Below are 22210 nucleotides of genomic sequence, written 5' to 3'. Positions count from 1 at the left end.
GGGAGCGCGCACGGGGCCGCGGCCGCCGCCTTCCCGCGCCCCGCCGCGCGAGACTTCCCGCCTCTTCCCCGGGAAGGCGGGGCGGGGGCGGGGCTATGCAAATCAGGGGGCGGGGCCAGGCGAATTCCGCGCGGCAGGAGCGGCGGCAGCAGGTGGGCGCGGGCCGGGGCGGCGGGGAGGGGAGGGGAGCCCGCGGGCGGCGGCACCGGGCCGGTGGCGGTGCCGGTGCCCCCCCCCGCTGTGCCCGGGGCTGCTGCAGCGCTCCGCGGCCGGGAAGCGCCCTCCCGGCTCGGCCCGGCCCGGCCCGGCCCGGCCCGGCCCGGCGCCCGGCGGTTTTCCCGTCCGCGTCCCCCTGCAGCGTTCCCCGAGCAGGGCTGCAGGGGTGGCCGAGGGGCTGGGGGCGCGGTGCGGCCGGGGGGGGCTCGGTTTGTGCGGCCCGGAGCAGAGCAGGCTGAGGGGAGGCCTCCTGGCGGCCTGCAGCCTCCTCCCGAGGGGAGCGGAGGGGCAGGCGCTGAGCTCTGCTCCCTGGGGACGGCGACAGGACCCGAGGGGACGGCACGGAGCTGGGACAGGGGTGGTCAGGGTGGTGTTAGGGAGAGGTTCTGCACCCACAGGTGGTCCGGGGCTGGCACAGGCTGCCCGGGGACGTGGGCACGGCACCGGGCTGCTGGAGCTCAAGGAGCGTTTGGACAAAGCTCCAAGACACAGGGGCTGGTGTGGGGTGGTCCCGTGTGGAGCCAGGAGATGGACTCGGTGGCCCCTGTGGGTCCCTTCCAGCTCGGGCCGTTCCGTGGCTGTGCTTCATGACGAAGCCGGTGGCAGGCACCCAGCTGGCACGCGGTGCTGAGCCCGCTGCTGGTGCCAGGACCCCGGCACTGAGGCACTGTGAGAGCTCGAGCCCGGCTGTGCCCCGCAGGGACCTGTACCGGGTTTTGGGGCCGTGGGGAAGGTGCAAAGCAGCGAGTGGTGGCACCCTGCCGATTCCCACATGGGTGCTCCCTCGGCATCTCAGAGTGCACTGGTTTCCAGACGGAAGATGAAAACTTTCCTAATGCCTTGACCTTTGTTAGTGGCTGTTAATTAAGCTGCAGCAGGGTGGGAGCCGTGCGGGGATCTGCGTGGCTCTGGGGCCGTCAGCACATGGGGACACATCTCCCGGCCGGGCCGCACCTCGCAGCCGCTCGCGCTGCCCTTCCTTTGCCCGCCGCAGCCCTGCCCTGGCTTTCGGGCAGTTTTGGGGCATGCAGCGGCTCAGCTTCTGCCAAAGGGGGCCCCAGGCAGCGGGGTACCCCCAGCTGCGGCTGTTATCCCCGCTCCGCAGGCCCTTGGGACCTTCCCCACCGAGGGTGGTGGCCTCTATCTGTCCCGTACAGCACAGCCGCGGCCGGCTGCCTCCCATCCCACCCCGTCCCCCTCCCCTGCCTCCCACGGGATTAACTGCCGGAGCATTTTCTGGATTCTCGAGGTGCATTTTGCTCACTGAACCCTTTGTTCCCGGTGGCTGCCCGCTGCCAGCCTGCCTGGAGCCCTGCCCGAGCGGCGCCCGGGGGCTCTCGGCGAGCAGGGACGGGCTGCAGCAGCCCCGGTCTCTCAGTTATTTCCTAAGGGGCGCCGTGACGCTGCCAGCGCGCTGTCAGCTCGTCTGCATCCCACGCAAACACCGCTGTAATTTTTTATAGTGCTTTTATGTATGTAAGCTGGCAAGTAAGCGAGAGGTGCCCTTTCTGTATCCCCAAGCTAGGAATGCGAGGGCTCGGTTCAAGCCCGGCCTGAACGTGATGCCCCTGTTACAAGTGGGGCGGTCTGCTGCAGACTGGGAACTTGGCTCTGCGTGGGAATGTTTGAAGGGTCTTGAGCTTATACCAGTGTAGCACAGGTGAACACCTCAAATTAAAGGTTTTGCAGAGGAACGGAGCCATCTCCTGACCGGCTCTGTCGCTGCCTGCTGTAGCAAGTGCCCGTGTAAGACGTCTTTCCCTGGACCACGGTCCTGGAGGGCAGACCCAGAGGTTTCTGTGTCCTGCAGAGAGCCGGGCACGGTGGGCATGGGTAGAGAGAGGATCAGTGAGGCTTATTGCTGGGGAAATCCCTCCTGGTTCCTGGATTTACGGCAGAAAACAGGAGGGCCGTGGTGGGACTGGGGACGGGGGCTGCTCCCGGGGTGGGTCCCGCAGTCAGCCCAGGGCCGCCAGGCTGAGGAGGAACCTCTGCTGCTTGCAGAAGCCAGTCCCCAGCTCTCTGCCCTCAAGCTCTCAAAACAAAGTCCGTGCTGTGCGGTTGGTTTGTTTCCTGAAGCTGAACCTCGGCTCCTGGGCAGAGGCAGAGCTGGGGGAGGCCGTAACCTCTGCCCGGGAGCTGGCCGGGCCCCACGCCCTCACCGTGCTCTGGGGGCCCTAAATCCTGCGCTGCTGCCCCGGGGCCAGCACTGCCGCCCCTCCGGCTCCTCTACTCGAGGCTCCTCCGCTCGGGGTGGTTGCAGGACCTTGCCTGGATGAGGTGCTGGCGCTGCTGGGGTTATCCCATGGCTCACAGCAGCTGCGCTCAGCCAGAAGTGCTCGAAGCCGCCCCGAAGGAGCGGCCTGCCCCTCGGCTGTGCTTTCCAGGCCGTCCTGGCCGCAGCAGCCGCTCCTGTGCCGCGCCGAGCGCCTCGTCCCCGGGGAACGCCAGCTCCTTCCCCCGGCTCTGGGTGCGCTGGTGCCAGCCCTGTGGTACCCCCCAGGTTTTTCTGTGGGCAAAAGGCAGCGGGGTTTAAGCAAAGCAAAGGATTTATTGTTGTGAAGCTTAAATCTGACTTACCTAGTCACAGCTGTTATTAGTGAGACCTAGTTATTGCAGGGAAAAAAAAGAAAAAGAAAGCATTAAAGGAAGAAGTTTTAACGATAACACAGCTAGAATTCGGCTTGTGCATGCTGAATACTTGCCCTTTGTTACCCCGTAAGCACCTCTGCCCAACTCCCACGTTTGCATTTCTTTATCAGGCGGTACGTAAGTGGGCATTGGGGTTGTGTAACCGCGGCGTTCATAGCCTCGTGGCTCCAGCGCCATCCCGTGCCTCTCTTCTTCACCCAGCGCCCATACGTTCCTGTAACTGCCCCTTTCCCACTGTGGCCGTGACTACTTTGTGCTACACAGACCAATTTTCGACCGCTGTCTGTATGTCACACAGCTGTATCGCACAATCGCACAGAGCTAAGCAAAAGTAGAATGAATTAAGCAAAGACCATCTCATCATAGAAGATCGCTGTTCCAGCTCCACAAGCTGAAACGGAGCTCCAGGCAGCGCTGGGCAAGTCCTGAGGCCGTGCAGAGGTGGTACAGAGCCCGCGGCTGGGCACCGACAAGGTGTTACGGTATTTACTGGGTTACAGGGGGAGAGGCTCCTGCTTCACCCCCGCAGCCTGGGAAGCAGATGCCCTGGGGAATTCGCTGCTGCTGCCCCGCTGCAGCTCACCAGATACCGACCAGAACCACGCTGGGCTGCCACGCTCTCTCTTAACTCACCTCGCAGTCACCGGCCTCAGCCCCCTCCTCCTCCTTACCAGCACCCGGCCACTAACCTGATGTTTTTGGCGTTTCAGAGTCTCCTTTCTCGGCTTCCTCGTGAATTCCCAAGATGCAGGCGGACTCACTCCTTCACAGCGGCTACTTCCACCCCGTGCTGCGCTCTTGGCAGTGCACAGCAACCACCTTCGATGCCTCCAACCTCATCTACCCAATTTTTGTCACGTGAGTGAGCCCTGGTCTCTGGGTTAGGGACAAACCAAGCTCAGCTTGACCGCACATAGAGCTACAGGCTTGGGCGCCCCCTGAGCGCTTGGATGGGTTCAGACACCCCAAAAGATTCCCTGTAGACAAGCCTGGGATGGGGGCTGGGTTCTCTGGGCACTGCACACCTCCGATCTTCCTTCTCACACCAAGTGCTCACATCTCTGTCCCATCCGACTTCTGCAGTGACAGCCCTGATGCGGTAGAGCCGATCGCCAGCCTCCCTGGACAAGCCAGGTAAGAGCACAGACACGCAGCACCGCGTGCCCCCTGCCACGAGCAGGGCTGACATGGGCCCGAGATGAGCACAGGCCAGGGGTGACCCTCCCAGCCCCCCGTATTCCCTGTGTTGGGGACCCCCCAGCAGCTGGAGGGGTGGGAGCATCCCTCTGCTTCAGGAGAGAAAGAAATCAGATCGGGATGTTTGGAAAATACCGACACTGGCAGGGAGGGTGCCAGGGCCCCGCGACGTCGCAGAGCACTCGCACGGTGTGGGCTGGGCACGCAGAGAAGTTGGGAGAGAACGGGGAGCCCAGAGGCAGCTGGACACGGCTCCTGTCCTGCGTTGGGTCCTGTTGCTCCGTCAGCTCCTGTCCTCACTCGCTGCGGCGTTGGCAAGGCTTGGTCGGAGGCCAGAGGGGGATGTTCCCGTCGGGAGTCGGGAGGTGGGCAGGATCTCCCTTGTGTAGGGCAGAATTTCCAAATCTGTCCTTGCTGCGGGGCGGCAGGAGGTGGGTCGGCGTGGGAGGGGCACCGGGCACCTCAGCCAAGTCGTACAAAGCACCTCGCTGCTCACGGCTCTGCTCTGCTGGCCCTGGGCCCGTGGCCACGGTTGTGCAAGCAGAGTGCGTGGCGGAGCGCGTGCTCTGAGCCGCGCCAGGCACTGCGCCTGCTGCCCAGCTCACCGTGCTGAGCCCAGACTCGGCTTTCGGGGCTGCAACAGGAAAGCGGAGATAAGGGATTCAAGGGCAGGGCGTGCTTGTCCTTTCAGAGCAGAGACAGAGCAGAGCTCAGCCCCCTCTGTGTCCCTGCCGGGTAGATAACTGTCCTGTAGCCCCAGATAAGGTCCTGCATTGTTCCTCCCAGCACCAGCTCCCCTCTATCTCCTGCTGCTGCTTGCGGAGTGGCGCTGCTCACAGACCAGCACCCGAGTTAGTGATGAGCCCAGGTCCATCGGAGCGGCCCCGCAGGCAGGGCCCTGCGAACGGCCGGCTGGGTGGCCGAGCACTGTTAGGCCGGGGGGGTTGTGCTGTCCCTGGGGGCACTCGTGGTGTCTTTGCTGGTGCCTGGCAGCCTCCCTTTATGGAGCCAGAGAATCACAGAATGGCTTGGGTCGGAAGGGACCTTAAAGTCCATCTGTTCCAACCCCTGCCATGGGCAGGGACCCCTCCCACCAGCCCAGGCTGCCCCCAGCCCCATCCAGCCTGGCCTTGGGCACTGCCAGGGATGGGGCACCCACAGCTCCTCTGGGCAGCCTGGGCCAGGGCCTCACCGCCCTCATGGTAAAGAATTTCTTCCTCGTGTCTAATCTAAACCTACCCTCTTTTAATTTAAAGCCATTACCCCTTGTCCTATCACTCTACTCCCTGACACAGAGTCCCTCCCCAGCTTTCTGCAGCCCCCTTTAGGCACTGGCAGGCTGCTGTAAGGTCTCCCCAGAGCCTTCTTTTCTCCAGGCTGAACAACCCCAACTCCCTCAGCCTGTCTCCATAGCAGAGGTGCTCCAGCCCCTCATGGCCCTCCTATGGCCTTGTTCTAATATTTCCCTGTCCTTCTTGTGCTGGGGGCCCCAATCTGAACACAGGGCTCCAGGTCAGGTCTTACGAGAGCAGAGGGGGACAGTCCCCTCCCTCGCCCTGCTGGCTGTGCTGCTTTGATGCAGCCCAGGACACAGCTGGCTTTCTGGGCAGTAAGCGCACGATGCTGGCTCACGTTGAGCTTCTCATCCACCAACACCCTTCTCAGAGCTGCTCTCATTCCATTCCCCACCCAGCCTGTATTTGTGCTTGGGATTGCCCCAGCCCAGGTGCAGGACCTTGCACTTGGCCTTGTTGAACTTCCATTTGCTCTTTTTAGGTACGGAGTCAACAAGCTGGAAGGGATGCTGCGGCCCCTTGTCGAGGACGGCCTGAAGTGTGTGCTTATCTTCGGGGTGCCCAGCAAGGTCCCCAAGGTCAGTGTGTGTGAGCAGGTGGTGGCAGGGAGCTTGGGGTGGCCACAGGGGTGGGGGGGAGAGCGGTGTGGGACTGGAGGGGGGTCTCCATATCAAACACAGGCAGCTCAGGGGCTGTGGCATGCTGGTACCCCGCTGTGCAGAGCAGGATGGGGATGGGAGACCACAGCAACACCTGAAATGCTCCCGGAAACCCTGGGTGCCTCTGCTCTGTCCCTGTAAACACGTGGTGCGACACTGCAGGGTGGAGGAGAGCAGAGAGCTCTGCACTGCCGCAAGCAGGATGGGTGGCTCGAGAGGAGCGCGTCCTGTGCTCCCTCTCCTGGCCCTGCCTGGCACTGGGAGCTGCTGCAGGGTGGCCCCAAGACCTGCGCTCACCTTGGTGTCACTGCTCCGTCGCCCTTTTCCACCACTGGTGATCTCACCGCTCTGTGGTACACGGCCTCGCTGTTCAAAGCGTGTTTCTTGGGCAGGTCTGCTGCCATGGAGGGGCTGGTGGGAGGCCCTCAGCTCTGTGTCCTGAGGCATTTCTCTTCTCACAGGATGAGAGAGGCTCTGCCGCTGATGCGGAGGACACACCTGCCATCCAGGCCATCAAGAAGATCCGCTCCACCTTCCCAGAGCTGCTCATTGCCTGCGATGTCTGCTTGTGCCCTTACACCTCCCACGGGCACTGCGGTGAGCACTCAGCCTGGGTCCCAGGGCGCTGCTCAGGCACCGTCCCGCAGCAGCACCTTCCCCTGACTGGGACGCCGGGGATTTGCTGCTTTCTGCTGAAGAGCTCTGGGTGCTGGTGGGGCCAGGCCAGCTCCTGCCTCAAGACTTCCCAGTGCTTGCATTAAGTCTGGGAGACCTCCTGGATTCTGGCAGCAGCTGGACAGGGTGGGAGGCGCATGTGGATAAAGAACCCGCTCCCTGTCCCTGAATCTGTCTGAGCACCCACCCAGGTCCCCCATCGCTGCCTTCCTTGCCCTGGAGCACCCACACGTTGAGTCCAGCTCCCGGGGGCTGTGCCGTTGGCCTCCTGCTCACCGCCCCTCCTTACCCAGCTCTCTAACGGATTCCCCGCTGTTGCTCTGAGCATCTCGAGAGCTTCCTCCGAGAGCCGTGCTCCCACCCTGGGGGTTGAGGCAGTCGCCCAGCTGTGCTGCCCAGTGCCCGACTCCAGGTTTGTCCCCTAGGCATCCTGCGTGAAGACGGCACCATCCAGAACGAGATCAGTTGCCAGCGGCTAGCAGAAGTGGCACTGGCTTACGCCAAAGCAGGTGAGCAGTCTCCCGGCAGCAGCACCCACGCTTGGCTCTTGCAAACTTGCCCCCTCTCACTTAGAGCTGGCCCAAAAGCAAACCCTGCCCTGGCTCCAGTGGGAGTGCTTTCACTCGGGGCTGCAGAAGCCTCCACCTGCCCTCCACATGCCACCCCTGAGGAAGTTGCAGGGACCCCAGACCCTTCGCTTTGGCCCTAAGAAGGAGATGTCTGGGTCGCCTCCTGCAGGCAGTTAGAGCCCTGGGCGGGTCTCGGTATCTCCGGCCTTTTCCCGCAGGCTGCCACATCGTTGCCCCCTCGGACATGATGGATGGGCGCATCGCGGCCATAAAGCAGGCGCTGATCTCCAGTGACATGGGCAACAAGGTGAGCGTGGGACCTGTCAGGAGCAACACCAACAGGGGGGCCGCGCCACGAAGTGACCTGGGCAAAGGGTGGAAGAAGTGAACCCCCCCACCGTGCTCGTGACACGCCGCAGGCGTTTTCCTGCCCCAGTGCTGCGTGCAGGATGGGAAGGTCCTCGGCCAGACACACGGGCAAGCGAGGTGCCAGGCCTGCGGCAGCGGAAGGAGGATGTGGGGCAGGGTATAAACCAGCCGTAGGAGGGAATCGCTACTGCCCCAGAGCTGGGATGCAGCACAGAGCTTCTGGCCCTCATGGCTCCATTCTCCGCAGGTCTCGGTGATGAGCTACAGCGCCAAGTTTGCTTCATGCTTCTACGGTCCCTTCAGGTGAGGCTCTGCAGGGAACGGCCCCAGCCAGCACCAGGCTGGCCAGGTGTGTCCCAGCTCGTTACCTGGGAATGGGGCTCAGCCAGAGCCGGGGCTGGAGCCTACCTGGTTGCTTTGGAGCACCTACTTCCTACTTCCTCGGTGTAAGAAGGAACAAACGTACCTTGCCCAGGAGAGGCCGGCTGGTGGGAAAGTGCTGGGTGAATTCCTGGGTGATCTCCTGTCCCACCCCTGCATCTGCTCATCCTGGCAGGCAGAGGGAGCTGCCTGCAGCTGCCAGGAGCAGCAAGGAGGGGGGTCACAGGAGCCAGTGTTGCCCCAAAGGGTGCATTTCGGGACAAGCCTCAGCTCATCCAGCTAGTAGACGTCCCAAGAAAGGCATGGCCCCAAGAGAGTCCCTGAGGGACCTGGCCCGGAAAAGAGCAAAAGGGAAATGTCTGAAGTAACTTCACCCCAGCCCTCTGGGTTTGGAAGCACGGCTCCTGCACTTGCTGGGGCTGTCCCCACGTCCTGGTGTGGATGGGGAAGAAGGAGCAGCTGCTCTGGCTGTTGACCCAGCCCGTCCTCACACACGAAGCCATGCAGGGTGAGAGGCAGAGGGAGCCGTGCTGGCACCGATCTCTGCCCTCTGCCTTGTTCCCAGGGATGCTGCGCAATCCAAACCCGCCTTCGGAGACCGGCGATGCTACCAGCTGCCGCCAGGCGCCAGGGGCCTGGCGCTGCGAGCTGTGGTGAGTCAAACCTCACGGTTCTGTCGCTGTGGGGACTGGAAAACCCTCACACGGCGCCCAGGCAAGAAACCTTACACCCAGCACTGCAGAGGGGCTTGGGACAAGCTGGAGGCAGTAGGGGGGAGGCGCGCCAGCTGAAAAGGCTGAGGGGCTTCGCCCTCCACAAGCGAGAGCTGTGGTGCCCACCAGCTCACCAGAGAGCTGGTGCACAGCAGGGACCCGAGGACTGCGTGTTCGGAGCCATGGAGCTGGGTGTGCTGTTCCTGCTGAGGCTTGGGGGGACAAGGACATGTCCCTGGACAAGGAACACGCAGCCCTGGCTTTCCCCAGGCAGCTGGCGAGGGCAGCGCCAGCTCCTCCATCGCAGCCTGTCCATGGGCTCCTGCGGCCTTCAGGGGCTCACCCAACCCTTCTGTGGCCCTGGGCCCCTGCGGAAAGCAAACACTGGGTCAAAACTGCTGGGAAAACCAACGGGGCGCTTGCTGGTGTCGTGAGCTGCAGGGATCGCGCGCGTGCTCTCCTCGCAGGACCGGGACGTGCGTGAGGGAGCAGACATGCTGATGGTGAAGCCCGGGATGCCCTACCTGGACCTCGTGCGGGACGTCAAGGACAGAGTAAGGCCTGCACGCTTCCTGCAGGCACGGGGGGCTCGGGGTAACCCCCGAGGAAGGGGAGCAGGTTGGGGGGTGGCCAGCATCATCATTTCAAAACCTACGGGGATGCGACTTGGCGTGGCAGCTGGGTGCTCGGGGAGGGGACGCCGCCCCTCCGTGCCCTGGGTGGCCGAAGGGCCCCCGGCGGGCGTCCCCCGCTGACCTCCCCGCCCGCAGCACGCCACGCACCCGCTGGCGGTGTACCACGTCTCGGGGGAGTTCGCCATGCTGTGGCACGGCGCCCAGGCCGGGGCCTTCGGCCTCAAGGCCGCGGTGCTGGAGGCGATGGCCGCCTTCAGGCGAGCAGGTGAGAACCGGCCGGGATGGGGCCGGGTGGGAGGGGGGCGTCGGGCTCCGGTTCCATGCTCGGCTGCCGGCCCCTCTCCTCCTCCTCCCTCAGGGGCCGACGCCATCATCACGTACTTCGCGCCGCAGCTGCTGCGCTGGCTGAAGGAGGAGGCGGCGGCGGGGCGGGCCTGAGCGCGGCGGGCGGGACCGGGGGGGGGGGCCGGGGCCGGGCTCCCGGGGCCGGGCGGTTCCCGGCGGGGCGGAGCCGGCCCCGGGCAGCGCGGAGGAGGTAGGTGCGGGCCCGGCCCGGCTCCCCCCCAGCCCCCCCCCCCCGCGCACCTCGGCCCTGCCGCCGCCTCCCCGGGGCCGCGCTTCTCCCCCCCCCCCCGGGCGATGCGGGCGGGAGGCGGTGCCCGCGGCCCCCCGGTGCGCGCTGCCGGCCCCCGGCTGCCGGCCGCCGCCGCCGTGTTTGCGTAGGGTCGCCCTTAGTCGTGGCTCGCAGCGGGGGCGATGCTTGGGCTGCGCTTGGTGACGTGGGACGTGAAGGACACGCTGCTGCGGCTCCGGCAGCCCGTGGGGCAGAGTTACTGCGCCGAGGCCCGGGCTCACGGCGTGCGGCTGCAGCCCGAGGCGCTCGGCGAGGCGTTCCGGGAGGCGTACGGCGCCCAGAGCAGGCGCTTCCCCAACTACGGCCAGGGCCAGGGCCTGAGCTCCAAGCGCTGGTGGCTGGACGTGGTGAAACAAACCTTCAGGCTCGCGGGCGTGCACGAAGACCGAGTCCTCTCGCTGATGGCCGAAAACCTTTACCGGGACTTCTGCAGCGCGCGCAACTGGGAGCTGCTGCCGGGAGCCAGCGAGACCTTGAGCCGGTGCCGCCGGCGCGGCTTGCGCATGGGGGTGGTCTCCAACTTCGACAACCGGCTCGAAGACATCCTGGCACAGTGCGACCTGCGGCGCCACTTTGAGTTCGTGCTCACCTCGGAGGCCGCGGGCTTCGCCAAGCCGGACGGGAGGATCTTTGAGCAAGCCCTGCGCCTCGCCGGGGTCCTGCCCGAGCAGGCGGCTCACATCGGGGACGACTACGCCAGGGACTACAGGGCCGCCCGAGAGGTGGGCATGCACAGCTTTCTGCTCCGCACCGCCGGGCAGGGTGGGCAGCCAGAGGTGCCCCCGGGGCACGTCCTGCCCACGCTGAGCCACCTGCTGGCCCTCATCGAGAAGGGGTAGCTGCAACAGCTGCGTTTTGGGGAAGGACCGGTGCTGCTGCTGAGTAGTGAACCACTCATAGCTGTGATTTCTTGCTGCAGTTTGGGACAAGGAAAAGAAACAAACACTTCTGAGTGCAGGGAGAAGCATTGCCCACAGAGCAATAGTGTCGTTAATACAATAAAGTATACTTGGCACGCTCAGCACTCCTGCTGTGTTCTTTCAAAATGCTGTATGGGAGAGGGTCAGTGGTGGTGTCTTCCCCTGCTGGAGCTGGGGACTGGACTGGGAGCAGCACAGGATGCATTTCACCCAGAGTCCTTCATCTCTACACTCCAGAAAGCCAATTCTGTCCAGAGGGATGGAGGCAGACATCAACATTTATCCCTCCCAGTCATCCCCTGCTCACGCAGAGCTGTGGCCGCTCCTGTCCTGGTGACAGGCAGCCAGCAGAGTCCACCCAGAGGACACTGTGACCCTCCACACCCCGGTGGCCCTCAGGTTTGTCACCTCACCAGCGCCTCCCTCCCCTGGAACCATGGCAGGAGGCAGTCACAGCCCTCCTGCAGGCAAAGCACTCTGGAGTTGGGGATGTCTCCTCAGTTTAACGTATTGCCAAAAAAAAAAAAAACAAACTTTTAATTATTAATTTGGACATTGAGAAATAGATGACAAATTTTAAACACCAAGAAAACACCTCCCTTCCCCTTCACCCAACAGTGGCGTCAGTCCAGCACCTCTCTCCCCTCCTAATAGCAACCACCCGTTTTCACTGCGTTACACACAGCCTTCCCCACCCCTGTGGTGAGCAACACGCAGCTCAGTTTAGGTCAGTGCTAATGGTTATTTTCTACTCCTCTGCTCTGGCACGGGAACCTCCATGGGCCACAGTCCTCTTGGGGTGTCTCTGCTCCCATGTGGGTCCCCCATGGGTGACAGCCCCACCTGGTGGCATCCTTCCTGCAGCACGGAGCGCCTCCTTCCAAGTGTGTCCCCAACAGTATCCCTTGCTATGTGCCTCCTCCCTGTTGTTTCTTCATACTTACCTCATTTCCCTGATTTTCATTTTTATTTTTTAACCCCACCATCAAATTTAAACCTTTACAAAAGGTTTTTCATTCCTGCAGCATGAATTGCCCCCTGCCTGTGCTCCTCCCCCTGCCAGGGTTGGAAAGAAGCCCTTGTTCTGCAGAGGAATTAAATGATTCACCTGAAAAGGGCTGGCAGAGCCAGGCGTTACGCTGACCCCATGCTGCAGCACAGCTGCTTTCACAATTTGGCTCTCCCCCACTTGCACTCCTAGCTCCACACCGAGCAAAATGCAGTGTTGGGACCAAGGTCCCCCCCTAATGAGCTGGGCTCAGCAGGAGCTCTGCACCACCCAGCTCCTCTCCCAGCCCTGCAGCCCAGCCAGCAGCGCTGAAGCTAAGGGGAGATCACAAAAGCCTTTGGCCCAAGCAGTGCCGTCAGCAGCACGTTACAGCGGCAGCGCAGTCTGCTCCCAGCACAGGGGGGTTGTGGCTGAGCTGCAACGCTCAGGGCCGTCGGCTCACACACCTGCACGCACCAGTGGCATCCCCCAGGGCTCAGGAAGGCTGGCACTGTGTGGAGAGGACACAGGGACCGATGCTCGTTTTCCCCAAAGGTCCCTGCTACAGGGTAATAGTGGGGTCCCGGAGGGCACGCATCAGGTGTGGGGTAGCCTCGAGGAAGAGGAAAGCTGTTGTAAAACAAGAGAACAGAGAGGTTGAAGGCAGGTCTTTTCTGACCGCTGTACGCGAGCTGGTAGCCCAGCCTGGGCACCTTTCACCACATGAAGGCACTGTGTGTTGCATATACCATCCCTGCACATACAATCATCTATTCATGCCCCGCCAGCGAGCGCAACGCTTCGCTCACTGGACGAGCGAGATGCTGTGGTGCGCCACCGCAAAGACGGGATAGAGCGGTGCCGCAAAGGTCTCCCTGTGGGAGAAGAGGATGGCACAGGAGTCGGGGTCGTAGAAGAGCACCTCCCCTCCTGCAAAGTCAACCAGCACGCCGATCTCGGCCGGGGACTTGATCAGCTCCACAGGCTGGGGCTGACCTGCGTGCAAGAACCTGAACTCCTTGTCGTAGCGTGAGAAAACCCAGGAGGCAGCGTTGAAGCCCAGGCGGACCTCGTTGCCAGACCCCTTCCGCGGCAGCGAGCCGTAGCAAACCCCCAGCTTGTAGGCGCAGCTCTTCTCCACGCTGATCTTCCATGCGTGGAGCCCTGTCTGGAAAGCTGCGGTAGCCAAAGCGTTGGGCCAGTGGTCAAATCGGTCGGGGCAGTCCAAGTCCAGCTTTGCTTTCTTGGGGCTGAAGGTCAGGGTTTTCTTGTCTTCCGACAGGCTCAGGTGGGGGCTGACAGTTTTCTCGTCAATGTGAATTTCTTGAGAGCCTGGGAGAGAAGCGAGCAGTGAGCACAGAGCGGGCTGCCCCTGCCCAAACCCCCCAGAGCAGTCACAGCCAGAGCCATCAGCATCGCCCCTGCAGATCCGTCTGCTCCCGCAGGGTGACAGGGTGACAAGGACAGCACTCATATTGCCACTTCTCGTGGCCTGGGAAAGGATGGAAGGAGCCAGCTGGGAGCCAGGGACCAAACCCAGAGAGGAATTAGCACTCGTTAAACCCAACAAATATGCCCGAGGCAACAGCCTGGGGGCCCTGCCCCATCCGGCCAGGCTGCCAAAGCCACCTCTGTGGCTCTGCCGCGTTCAGATTTCCCCAGCTGCCTCTCCATCCCTGCGCTAAATGTTTCGCAGTCGCACACATTTATCTTATCCTGTCACAAAAGACAATTCAGCAGCGTGGCCAAGCCGTGGTTTGGGTCATCCCAACGAAGAACAGTGATCCGAGCAGAGGCTGGGAGCAGTTTCCACGCGTGGCAAGGGGCAACCCAAACCTCAGCCCTGTTCCCTGCAGTGCCCCTGCCCGGGTGCTGAGTGGGGGCCGGCTCCTCCCCGAGCCAGGTGCGTCAGGGCCGCCTGCTGCTTGGGAAAACTTGCAAAGCCAGTACCACAGGAACAAGGAGGGCTGGGCGGGGAAATCCCTTCCCTCCTCCAAAGCACACTCAGCCCAAGCTGTTCATCCACCCAGCACTGCCCGTCGGCCCTAACTGCGTTCGGAGCAGCCTCAGGAAGTGGCACCAGGCATTAGAGATGAGCCGGGCTGCGACTTGCCTCAGTTTTGCTGTGACGCGAGGACAGGTCCTTAATTCACAGGACAAAAGCAGCGATTCGCACCCTCAGGGTCAGCACCCAGCACCACTCGCCCTGCCTGGGCCACACGCTTCCCCCTGCGCCACCCCTCCCCACGGGACGCGCAGCAGTCTGCGAGCAGGGTGTGAGCACTGAACAACTGCTCCAATATCCCCCCTGCCCCATAAAATCCCGAAGCAAAGGGAAAAGGCTGATGCCCAGGTGACTCACCCCTGCCCACTCCCGGGGAGATGGAGTTTCGCTGCAGGTGCCCCTCCTCGCCCTGCCTTCCCCACCCTCACTCATTCGTTTTTATGTCCTCAACTGCCACAGAAGCAGGGCTGGAGCCGGTGAGTCATTCGCCCTCCCAACCGTCCCGCTGGGTTGGGCTGCAGGAAGATCTCGACCACGCGAAGCCTGTTCCTGCCGTTTCCTCATCACCCTCTGCCTGGCGCTCAGCAGCCGGCAGGATGAGGCCCTCAGAGACCCAAACCACCGGGCTGCACCCTGAACGCGGCCGTCCCAGAGCCCGACCTGCACACCAGGGACGTGCCACGCACCCGCAATGTGAGAGGCCTGCCCCTTAGGCGGGAGCTATCACAGGTAACGGGGAGCAGGAAGAGGAGCTAAGGCAGCACCCCCTCCAGCTGAAGCACACAGCCTCGCTTGCTCACAGCTTGTTCCACCGAGCGCCAGCCAAACGCTTTGCAGCACGCCTGCCCGCCACCCTGCGCTCAGCGCAGGTTTCCGCAGCTCACGCTGTGCCCGCGCTGCCTGCTCGAAGGCTGGCTTTCCAGGAAGCCAGGCGCTGCTGCGAATTCACAGAAAAGGGAGCAGCACCAAACTTCAGCTCCCGCTGAGAGAAGGGCACTAAACCTGGTGCTGTGCAACGCACATCCATCCTCGTACAGCGTTGCCTTCTGGTGCTCATCCACCCAGGGCAGGGCTGCCCTGATCACACCCGCGTAACTTCGCTGCAGAGACGTGGTTCCAGAGGAGCACCTGAGGGAGGGAAAGCGCTGGCCTAGCAGCAGAATAATTCAGATCAGTGAATTTTCCTCCTTCAAAGTGTTTTGTCACCATTAAAACTGCCCTCTGGATACTCCTGCATATTCTGACAAACAACTTCCCCAGGAAGTCATCTCACCTCAAAATCTACTTTCTTTGTGTCACCCCCTCAGCACGGTACCCTCAGAGTGGCCTTGCCACTTCCGAGAAGCGATGGACGCTGAGTAGGTAAGTTCACGTCTGTTAAGTAGTTACGTGTTAGTTGCAGCACATTTTACTATGTTTAAAAATCAAAATTCCTATTTCCAAACTCACCCACCTGCAACCCAAACCCTCGTGCCCAGATGCAGGCAGCACGGTGAACGCAGAGCCCCCAGGCCGCAGAACGTCACCGCACAAGAGCCCGGCACCTCAGCCAGCAGGACGGCTGCAGCCTGCGACTTTTGAAGGCAGAGAGGGGCGAGATGTCTCACCTCCGGAGGGCTCGCTGCTCGTGGCCGGCCTCACCATTCAGTGCCTGCCCCGGAAGGACCGGGGTTGCTGGCTGCGAGCCCAGACCCCTCCTCAAACAGTGCCAGGGGCTTTATGTGAGCTCCACGTTGAAGGCAGAAGCTGCCAAGCCCAAACGTCAGCGATAAAGGCCTGGCTGCCACGTGAAGGCATCAAAGGACTCGCTTTTATTTCTGAAAAAGTGAAATGGAGGTTCTGGTACCTTCTGGGTCCCGAGCTTTTGAGAGCCTACAGGGACAAACTGCCAAGGCTTGGGATTAACCTTTTTAAAGCAGATAAACAGGATGGTCACTAATTCAACTGTCTCTGGGAGGAGGGAGCACTAAGTAAAACGTAACATTACGGTGTCTTCATGAAAGCTAGGACCACCGCAGTTAATGTTAAATTTTTAAGGCTATGTCCTGGGTGGACTATGGACTAGCGAGACAGCAACAATAAGGCAGACACCCTCAACATATGACAGTGACTTGTTACACCTAACCACACAAAAAAAAAGGCATCAGAGTGAAATTTCCATGTAATAAGTGCACCAACAGTGCACCCGCTGCTAGGACCTAGTGACTTTAGGTCACTACATCTGACAAGGACATTACTGGGAAAGGAATCCATAACAAAATCACGTCACAACAAAGGGGTTAGGGGAAGGTTCCCTGCTTCCCTTGACAGCTCTGGACATCTGCTGAGAACCTGCTTAGCTCTGGCAACGTACAGCTGCAGGATTTTGCATGAATGCCAGTAATCAAAGACTCAAAACAGAGCAAACTGAATTAACTGCAAAGGGAGAACACCACCAGAGTTTGCAGTGGAAGAAAAATGCTGGCATTGTCTGGTGTGCACAGATTCCCAAGCCAATACTTAAAAGCCCTAGAGCAATACCAGTTGGAAGCACACACATTTAAAGGGATCTGAAAAGAGGGAAAAACTGGGAACCACTCATTGACGTCAAGGGCAAGGTCAGCAAAAAATCAAAAGTTATCACTTAAGCTTTGGGAAGATCACCCAAAGGATTGCTGACGGGGAGACACACGGGACAAAACTGTTCACATTCTGAAGGCTGTCACCTCCTTTGAGGAACAAAAAAAACAAACATTTGAAACGCTCTACTGATGTCCTGTAAATAATACTAGAAGCAAACATTTCACAATCAGCAATTCAAGCAGATCGCTGGTGAAGAAGACTGTCTCTGACTGCTCAGAGCTGGCAGCACCTTGGTAAAACTGTACGCAGAGCACATCACTGGCCTGGCAAACGCCTCTGACGCCACGTCGGCTGTACAGCGAGAGCTGAGCCAGACCACAGACCCCAAACGTTCCTAGCAAACCACCAGCTTGTGCACAGCCACAGGGTCTGCTTATGATCAGAAAGCTACTGCATTTGCTCTATTCTCGCTCCTGCATGTTATAGAGTGCCTTACAAACACCGCACAGGTGATTTCAACCCCTTTTAAAACCACCAGTAGGGCAATGCTGAAAGCAGTAAAGGCCAAGTTCCTTATGGCAGCAGGAGTTTAACTGGTGTCACCAAGTGATCCAGGAAAATGGGAAACGAAACCAAGTGAGGTTGTGCAATGGAGACGATAAAAGACATGGTCTTTTCAAACTCCACTACTCCTCTTCGCCACCAGCAGCTGCTCTGAGCCACTGTCCCCCTCTCCTGAACCCCCTACAGCTGCTGCTGCTGCCCACCTGGCTGGGGAGCGCCAAGCAACCTGCAGGGCCTGGGTCAGCAGAGGGGGCAGGAGGCACCAGGTCCTCCACCTGCCAGGGCAGGACGCAGCATCAGGATGTTTCTACAGGCAAAAATCGAATGAGCTTGCAGAAATCCAGATCTCCAGAGAGGACGACACCTGAGCAAGACACTGACCTGTGATGCAGGAGAGAACAGCAGAGGCCCACAGCCGGTGCAGCAGTGGACTCTGAACGCACTGCTGATTAAAGTTTAACTTCACAGACTCCTGCGGCTCCAAGATTCCCTCCGCCACCTCTGTCCTAGCAAAGAAACGCAAGAGTTATTTTGAAGTCTAGTGATTAATTGACAGTCTGAGAGGTCTTTATAGAGATCACTGGGAAGCAGTTCAGAAATATGAGCTGGAGCAGTTGCAAGGGCGGCACTTGCTGCAGAGAAACTACAGTGGGGGTTTCTAGACAAGCTCTCCTCCTCAGCGATACTTTCGGTTGGCTTTGATCACAGTCCCTTCTGAAAGGACTTCAGTGTTTTAAAACACAGCACCATTAGCCTGAGTCAACAGCTTCCTCGCTCAGCACACACAGATTAAATGCCTCTGAGACCAGCCATCGAGATACAAGAGAAAAATAATGAACAGGCTGTAGGGAGGGAATCAGGTTTCCCTGTGAGTTTTTTTGTGGACAAAGCCTGACTGTTAGAGCAGAGCGAGCCGGGACTCCAGAACTCACGCACCGTATCAAGGAGGTTAAGGATCTGCTGGGTTCCTGTGGCTTCCAGCACCACATGAATTCATGTTTGCGAGCGAAGGCTGAGGCTCTGGCACTGGCTGCCGGTGATGTGCTGCAGCAGGTTTATTGTTCTCTACAGGCCGGCTCCAGGCAGAAATACTCCCGGAGCACGCCAGCTCTTCGGGTGGACAACCCAATCCTACCTCCTGCCACCAGGCCAGGGACCGGCTTGCTCCATCTCGCTAGGAGCCCCGTGTTGTTTGCTGAGGAGCTGGAGGTCTCCTGTGAGCAAGTGCCAGGGCATCTGCCGGTGCCTCTGGAGAGCCATCGCACATCCTGGTGTCCAGTGTTTCTGGTGCAGTGCAGCATGTGAAGCAAAGACCAGAGGACACGTTGGCATCTCTGTGCTCTGTCCTTGTCCTCAGCAAAAGCAGCACAAGGGAGGAAAGAAGGGGTGTCACCGCTGGCAGAGCTATGGCACGCTGCTCACACCAGGAACACAGAAGGTGCAGGCAAGCTTGGAGAAGGGGTGAGGAAAAGGCCCAGGAGCGGCCAGGTACTAACCTCTCGAAGATCTCTTTTTCTGCACGCTGGGGACAAGGAGAGAAAGAGTCAACACAGCTGAAATTAATTAACCCCACAGATTAATCCCAAACACAGGCTGGGACATAGCAAACCTGGGCCCCAGGGAGCACCGTTCTCCTTCCTGACCCACATAAAACACCCCTCACCCCAGCCCTGACCTCAGGGAGTGTCCAATATCCATTTTCTTTGGCTGCAGCACTTTTCACTCCTTGACTCAGAAAATGAGTGGGAATGGCTGACAGTGATGCACCTTCCCTCTATCTACAGCTCTGTTCTGCTGAGCCAGGGACTGGGCAGGTGACAGAGGCTCCAGCGGGGCGTGGGAGCTTCCAGACAGCCTGCCCTGGCTCTGCTGAGCATGCAGGCTGCAGTGAGCAGAAGACTGAACGCAGCTGGTTCATCTGGTGCAAGGGAAACCCAGGGGAGACCTATGACAGGTAGAAGGTCCCTGGAACCACAAAGAACCAGATCAGACCCCGGACCCATTGGTATACACCAGGCTGTCTGCATCTGGGAGACTCTTAGTGCTGTGCCCTGCCCCAGGTGTGAAAACCCCAGCCCCACCTGTGTGTCAGGCCCTCTTCTGCATCCCTCCTTCCTCCCCACCCTGCTGGGGCACTGCAAGAACATCCAGTGCTTGCAGCCAACAACCCTGAAAGCTTTCAGTAGATGGCAAAAGTGCAGCAAGGGATAGAGAACCAAAGCCAAGACACAAGTAACCTTGTGAGCAATCCCACTTGTTTCTACGCCTGCTGACAATGGTCCATTCCCCAGGTTCAGCCCAAATATCAGAGGAGAAGAATTTTTGAGCCCTGCTAAAACAGAGAGCTGCAGGGCACGCTACGTGCCTTTTCATTTTCCTGTGAGATGACACGTATCTACTCCTGATGGACACAACTGCCAACACCAATAACCCAAGGTGGAGAATGTATTAGCTCTATTTCCCCTCCATTTTGTGGTAAAAGGAGAAAGAAGAGGGCCTCATGATTTTCTCCCATCGATACCTGATGGACCTTGCGTTCCAGCCTCCACCGTCGACAGTGAGGCCACAACGCAGCCACCAGATGCCGAGGCAGGACAGACATCGTGTTTACCACTGAAGGGACAGTCATCTACCTTCTGTCCCCGGATCAGTTCTGTCTTCCAGGCAGAACTTCTGCCACCCTCTTCGCAAAGTTAGATGTGAAAAGCAGCAGCTAAGAGCAAGGAGGAGGAGGTAAAATGCCTGCCTGCTTGCATCTAACCTGAGAGGAGTCACCTAGTAAAGCACGACAACTTAATAGCCAGAAAAGCAACCGAGCAAAGGCAAGCACAGGCTGCTTTGTATGATAAATACCCCACACAGAGGTATGCCAGACAACAGGTCGGGCTTTGAAGAAGAGCTGCAGGAGCTCCCAAGGATCACATTTTTATTAAAACTAGACAGAACACTAGAAAGCTGATGGCCCAGTCTAACTGCTCCGGCTGTCCTGGCTGTCAAGCCTGGAAGGCACCTGAGTGGGCAGCATCAAGCCAATAGCTTGGAGATCCAAGCCTTAATGGTCCTGACAGCTAAACCTCGCTGCAAAGGTGGGGGAAAAAAAAAACTCAAAGCAGAGGTGAAACCAGGCAGAGCAGACACTCAGGAACCACTAAGAAAACAAGGGGGCTTCTCTTGAACAGTTGAAAAAGCTTCTTTGAGCTAGACCTGCAAACGTAGGTCGTGCCCAATCCCATCTCCTGCTGTCACTGCAGCAAGCTACTGAACACCGTATTTAAGTCTCACAATACCCAGGTCATTGTCTAGGTCGTTTCTGGGCTGACGGACCTGTCCCTCGGTATGAGGAGGGGTACTCACCACCAAGCCCTGGTCATCCAGGTTGGTGATCATGTCCACCAGGTAGGTTCGGAGGGCATCCAGCTTCTGCAGAGCCTCAGTCCAGTGCGCCTGCTGAGTCAGGATGCTCTGGTGCACCCGCTCCTCCTCTGCGTGCACGTTCTCCAGCAACCGCTGTTCTTCATTTTCACACACCTTCCCTACAAACATCAGCCTCTGGATGACCAACTCCCGTGCCCCATTGGCCGCAGTCTGCCAGAGCAAGGAGAGAGGAGAAATATCAGTCTTGCTTCAACCCAAACAAGAGCACCAACAGCAGCTTTCTGTAGGCTCAGCTTTTAAGATTACCCTGTTAATGAGCCCATGCCACAGTAACCATCGTGATGCAAACGGAGGTGAGTGGGATAACCAGGCCCAAACCTGCTGACTGCCTCCAGGCCCAACCAGCCACCAGAGTAAATGTGCAGTAACCACTAATCACTGTGGCATGTAATGACAACCTCTGCCAGGGACGAAAGTGCCATCCCTCCTCCGAACTTCCAGGACTCACTACTAGCAAGAAACAGGAGCTGACCACGAGAACTGTCTTTGTCCTCAGTGACAGCGAGGCACAAACAGAAACAGGGCTCTGAGACACTGGTCCTAGTTCAATGTGAGACGGCAGCACACCAGCACAAATACATTTCTTCTATTTTTTTGGCAAATGAAGAAGGAATCGCTGGCGCGTTCTGGCTTTTTTAAAACTTCAAATAACAGAAACAGATCTTGAAGCCTGCAAAATTACCCCAGGCGGGAGCGCAGACCAGAGGCGCATTCAGCAGTGCTATCTCAGCACTGCCCAAAGGGAAGGCATTCGCGGAGCAGACACGACGTGGGGCACTGAGATGGAAAGTGCTTGGCGACACAGCGCAGCTCCCCGGAAAAGCAGGCCTGAGCCACTGGGCGGGCACACACCCGCACCACCTTTCCGTGCCTGGACAGCCAGCACGCTCGTGCCGCCTGCTCCACACATGCCGCGGCGCTCGGCCTCCACGTGCAGCAGCGAAGCAGCTGTAAGAGGAGGAGGAGGAGAAGCCCCAGGAGCAGAGGAGCCCCCCGGGGACCACCGCGCCGGGGCGAAGGGAAGGGAAGAGAAGGGATTTACCAGGACGCTCTGGCTCTTGGCGGGCAGCACCTCGGCCATGTGCTTGGCGATGGCAGCGCTCTGCAGCTGCAGCCGCTCGCACTGGTCCACGAGTTTGTTCTGAAACACAGAGCCACGGGCTGTGCTCGGGGCCGGCCACCACCCCCCGCACCCCCACGCCCCCGGCACCCCCACACCCTGCCAGGGTCCCCGCACCCCTCCCGGGCCCCCCGCACCCCGCCGGAGCCCCCGCGGCCGACCCCGGGCAGCGCCGGGGTGGGACCGGATCCCCCCGGGCCTCGGCCGGGCCCAGGCCGGAGCCGCGGCGCCCCGGGCCCCGCTCGCCGCCTGTCCGCGGGGCCCGGCACTGCAGCTCGGCGGGGCCGTGCCGAGCCCTGACCCGAGCCGAGCCCTGACCCGAGCCGAGCCGTGCCCCCGGCGCTTACCCGCAGCTCCGCCGCCCTCTCGGCCGGCGCCCCCCCGGCCCGCTGGGCCATGTTGCGCGGCTGCGGCCGCCGCCGGCACCTGCGGCAGGTGCGGGGGGGCGGGAGGCCGCGGGGCCGGGCCGGGGCGGGCGCTGCCGATCCCGACCCCGCCCGGCCCGGCCCCTCCCGGCCCGGCGCGGCCCCGGGGGGGTGACCCCGAGCTCCCAGCGCAGCCCCCCCGGGCCCGGCCCGCGGCGGGGCGCGGCCCCACGGCCCCTCCTGGCAGGCGGGGCCG

The 22210-nt window shown here is 60.4% G+C and overlaps 3 protein-coding genes across 8 annotated transcripts; 2 read left to right on the top strand and 1 right to left on the bottom strand.

The window, feature by feature from the left end:
- Positions 1-9: 9 nt before the first annotated feature.
- Positions 10-9874, top strand: ALAD (aminolevulinate dehydratase). The gene is made up of 12 exons (XM_066980556.1): positions 10-152; positions 3579-3726; positions 3952-4002; positions 5842-5938; positions 6481-6616; positions 7120-7203; positions 7482-7570; positions 7880-7935; positions 8579-8666; positions 9194-9280; positions 9497-9626; positions 9720-9874. The coding sequence occupies exons 2-12, from the start codon at positions 3614-3616 to the stop codon at positions 9797-9799; spliced, it is 1011 nt and encodes a 336-aa protein (XP_066836657.1). The 5' UTR covers positions 10-152; positions 3579-3613; the 3' UTR covers positions 9800-9874.
- Positions 9875-9977: 103 nt separating this feature from the next.
- Positions 9978-11019, top strand: HDHD3 (haloacid dehalogenase like hydrolase domain containing 3). Its single transcript, XM_066980557.1, has one exon. The coding sequence runs from the start codon at positions 10118-10120 to the stop codon at positions 10832-10834; it is 717 nt and encodes a 238-aa protein (XP_066836658.1). The 5' UTR covers positions 9978-10117; the 3' UTR covers positions 10835-11019.
- A 1537-nt stretch (positions 11020-12556) lies between these two features.
- Positions 12557-22130, bottom strand: BSPRY (B-box and SPRY domain containing). 6 transcript variants are annotated; one of them, XM_066980548.1, is made up of 7 exons: positions 21937-22130; positions 21512-21610; positions 20389-20619; positions 18531-18556; positions 18170-18318; positions 17416-17535; positions 12557-13235 (listed from the first exon to the last, which is right to left on the bottom strand). In XM_066980548.1, exons 1-7 carry the CDS (start codon positions 21985-21987, stop codon positions 12709-12711), a joined length of 1203 nt encoding a protein of 400 aa, XP_066836649.1. In that variant the 5' UTR covers positions 21988-22130; the 3' UTR covers positions 12557-12708. The 6 variants fall into 6 exon arrangements, with proteins under 6 accessions (XP_066836649.1, XP_066836651.1, XP_066836650.1 ...); XM_066980550.1 differs by lacking the exon at positions 18170-18318 and having other exon boundaries at positions 17416-17540; XM_066980549.1 differs by lacking the exons at positions 21512-21610; positions 21937-22130 and adding an exon at positions 21152-21397.
- Positions 22131-22210: the final 80 nt, after the last annotated feature.

The sequence above is a fragment of the Anser cygnoides genome, chromosome 20, assembly GCF_040182565.1.
Source record: "Anser cygnoides isolate HZ-2024a breed goose chromosome 20, Taihu_goose_T2T_genome, whole genome shotgun sequence".
NCBI lineage: Eukaryota > Metazoa > Chordata > Aves > Anseriformes > Anatidae > Anser > Anser cygnoides.
The sequence above is the reverse complement of the archived record's forward strand: the minus strand, read 5'-3'. Positions and strand labels throughout refer to the sequence as shown.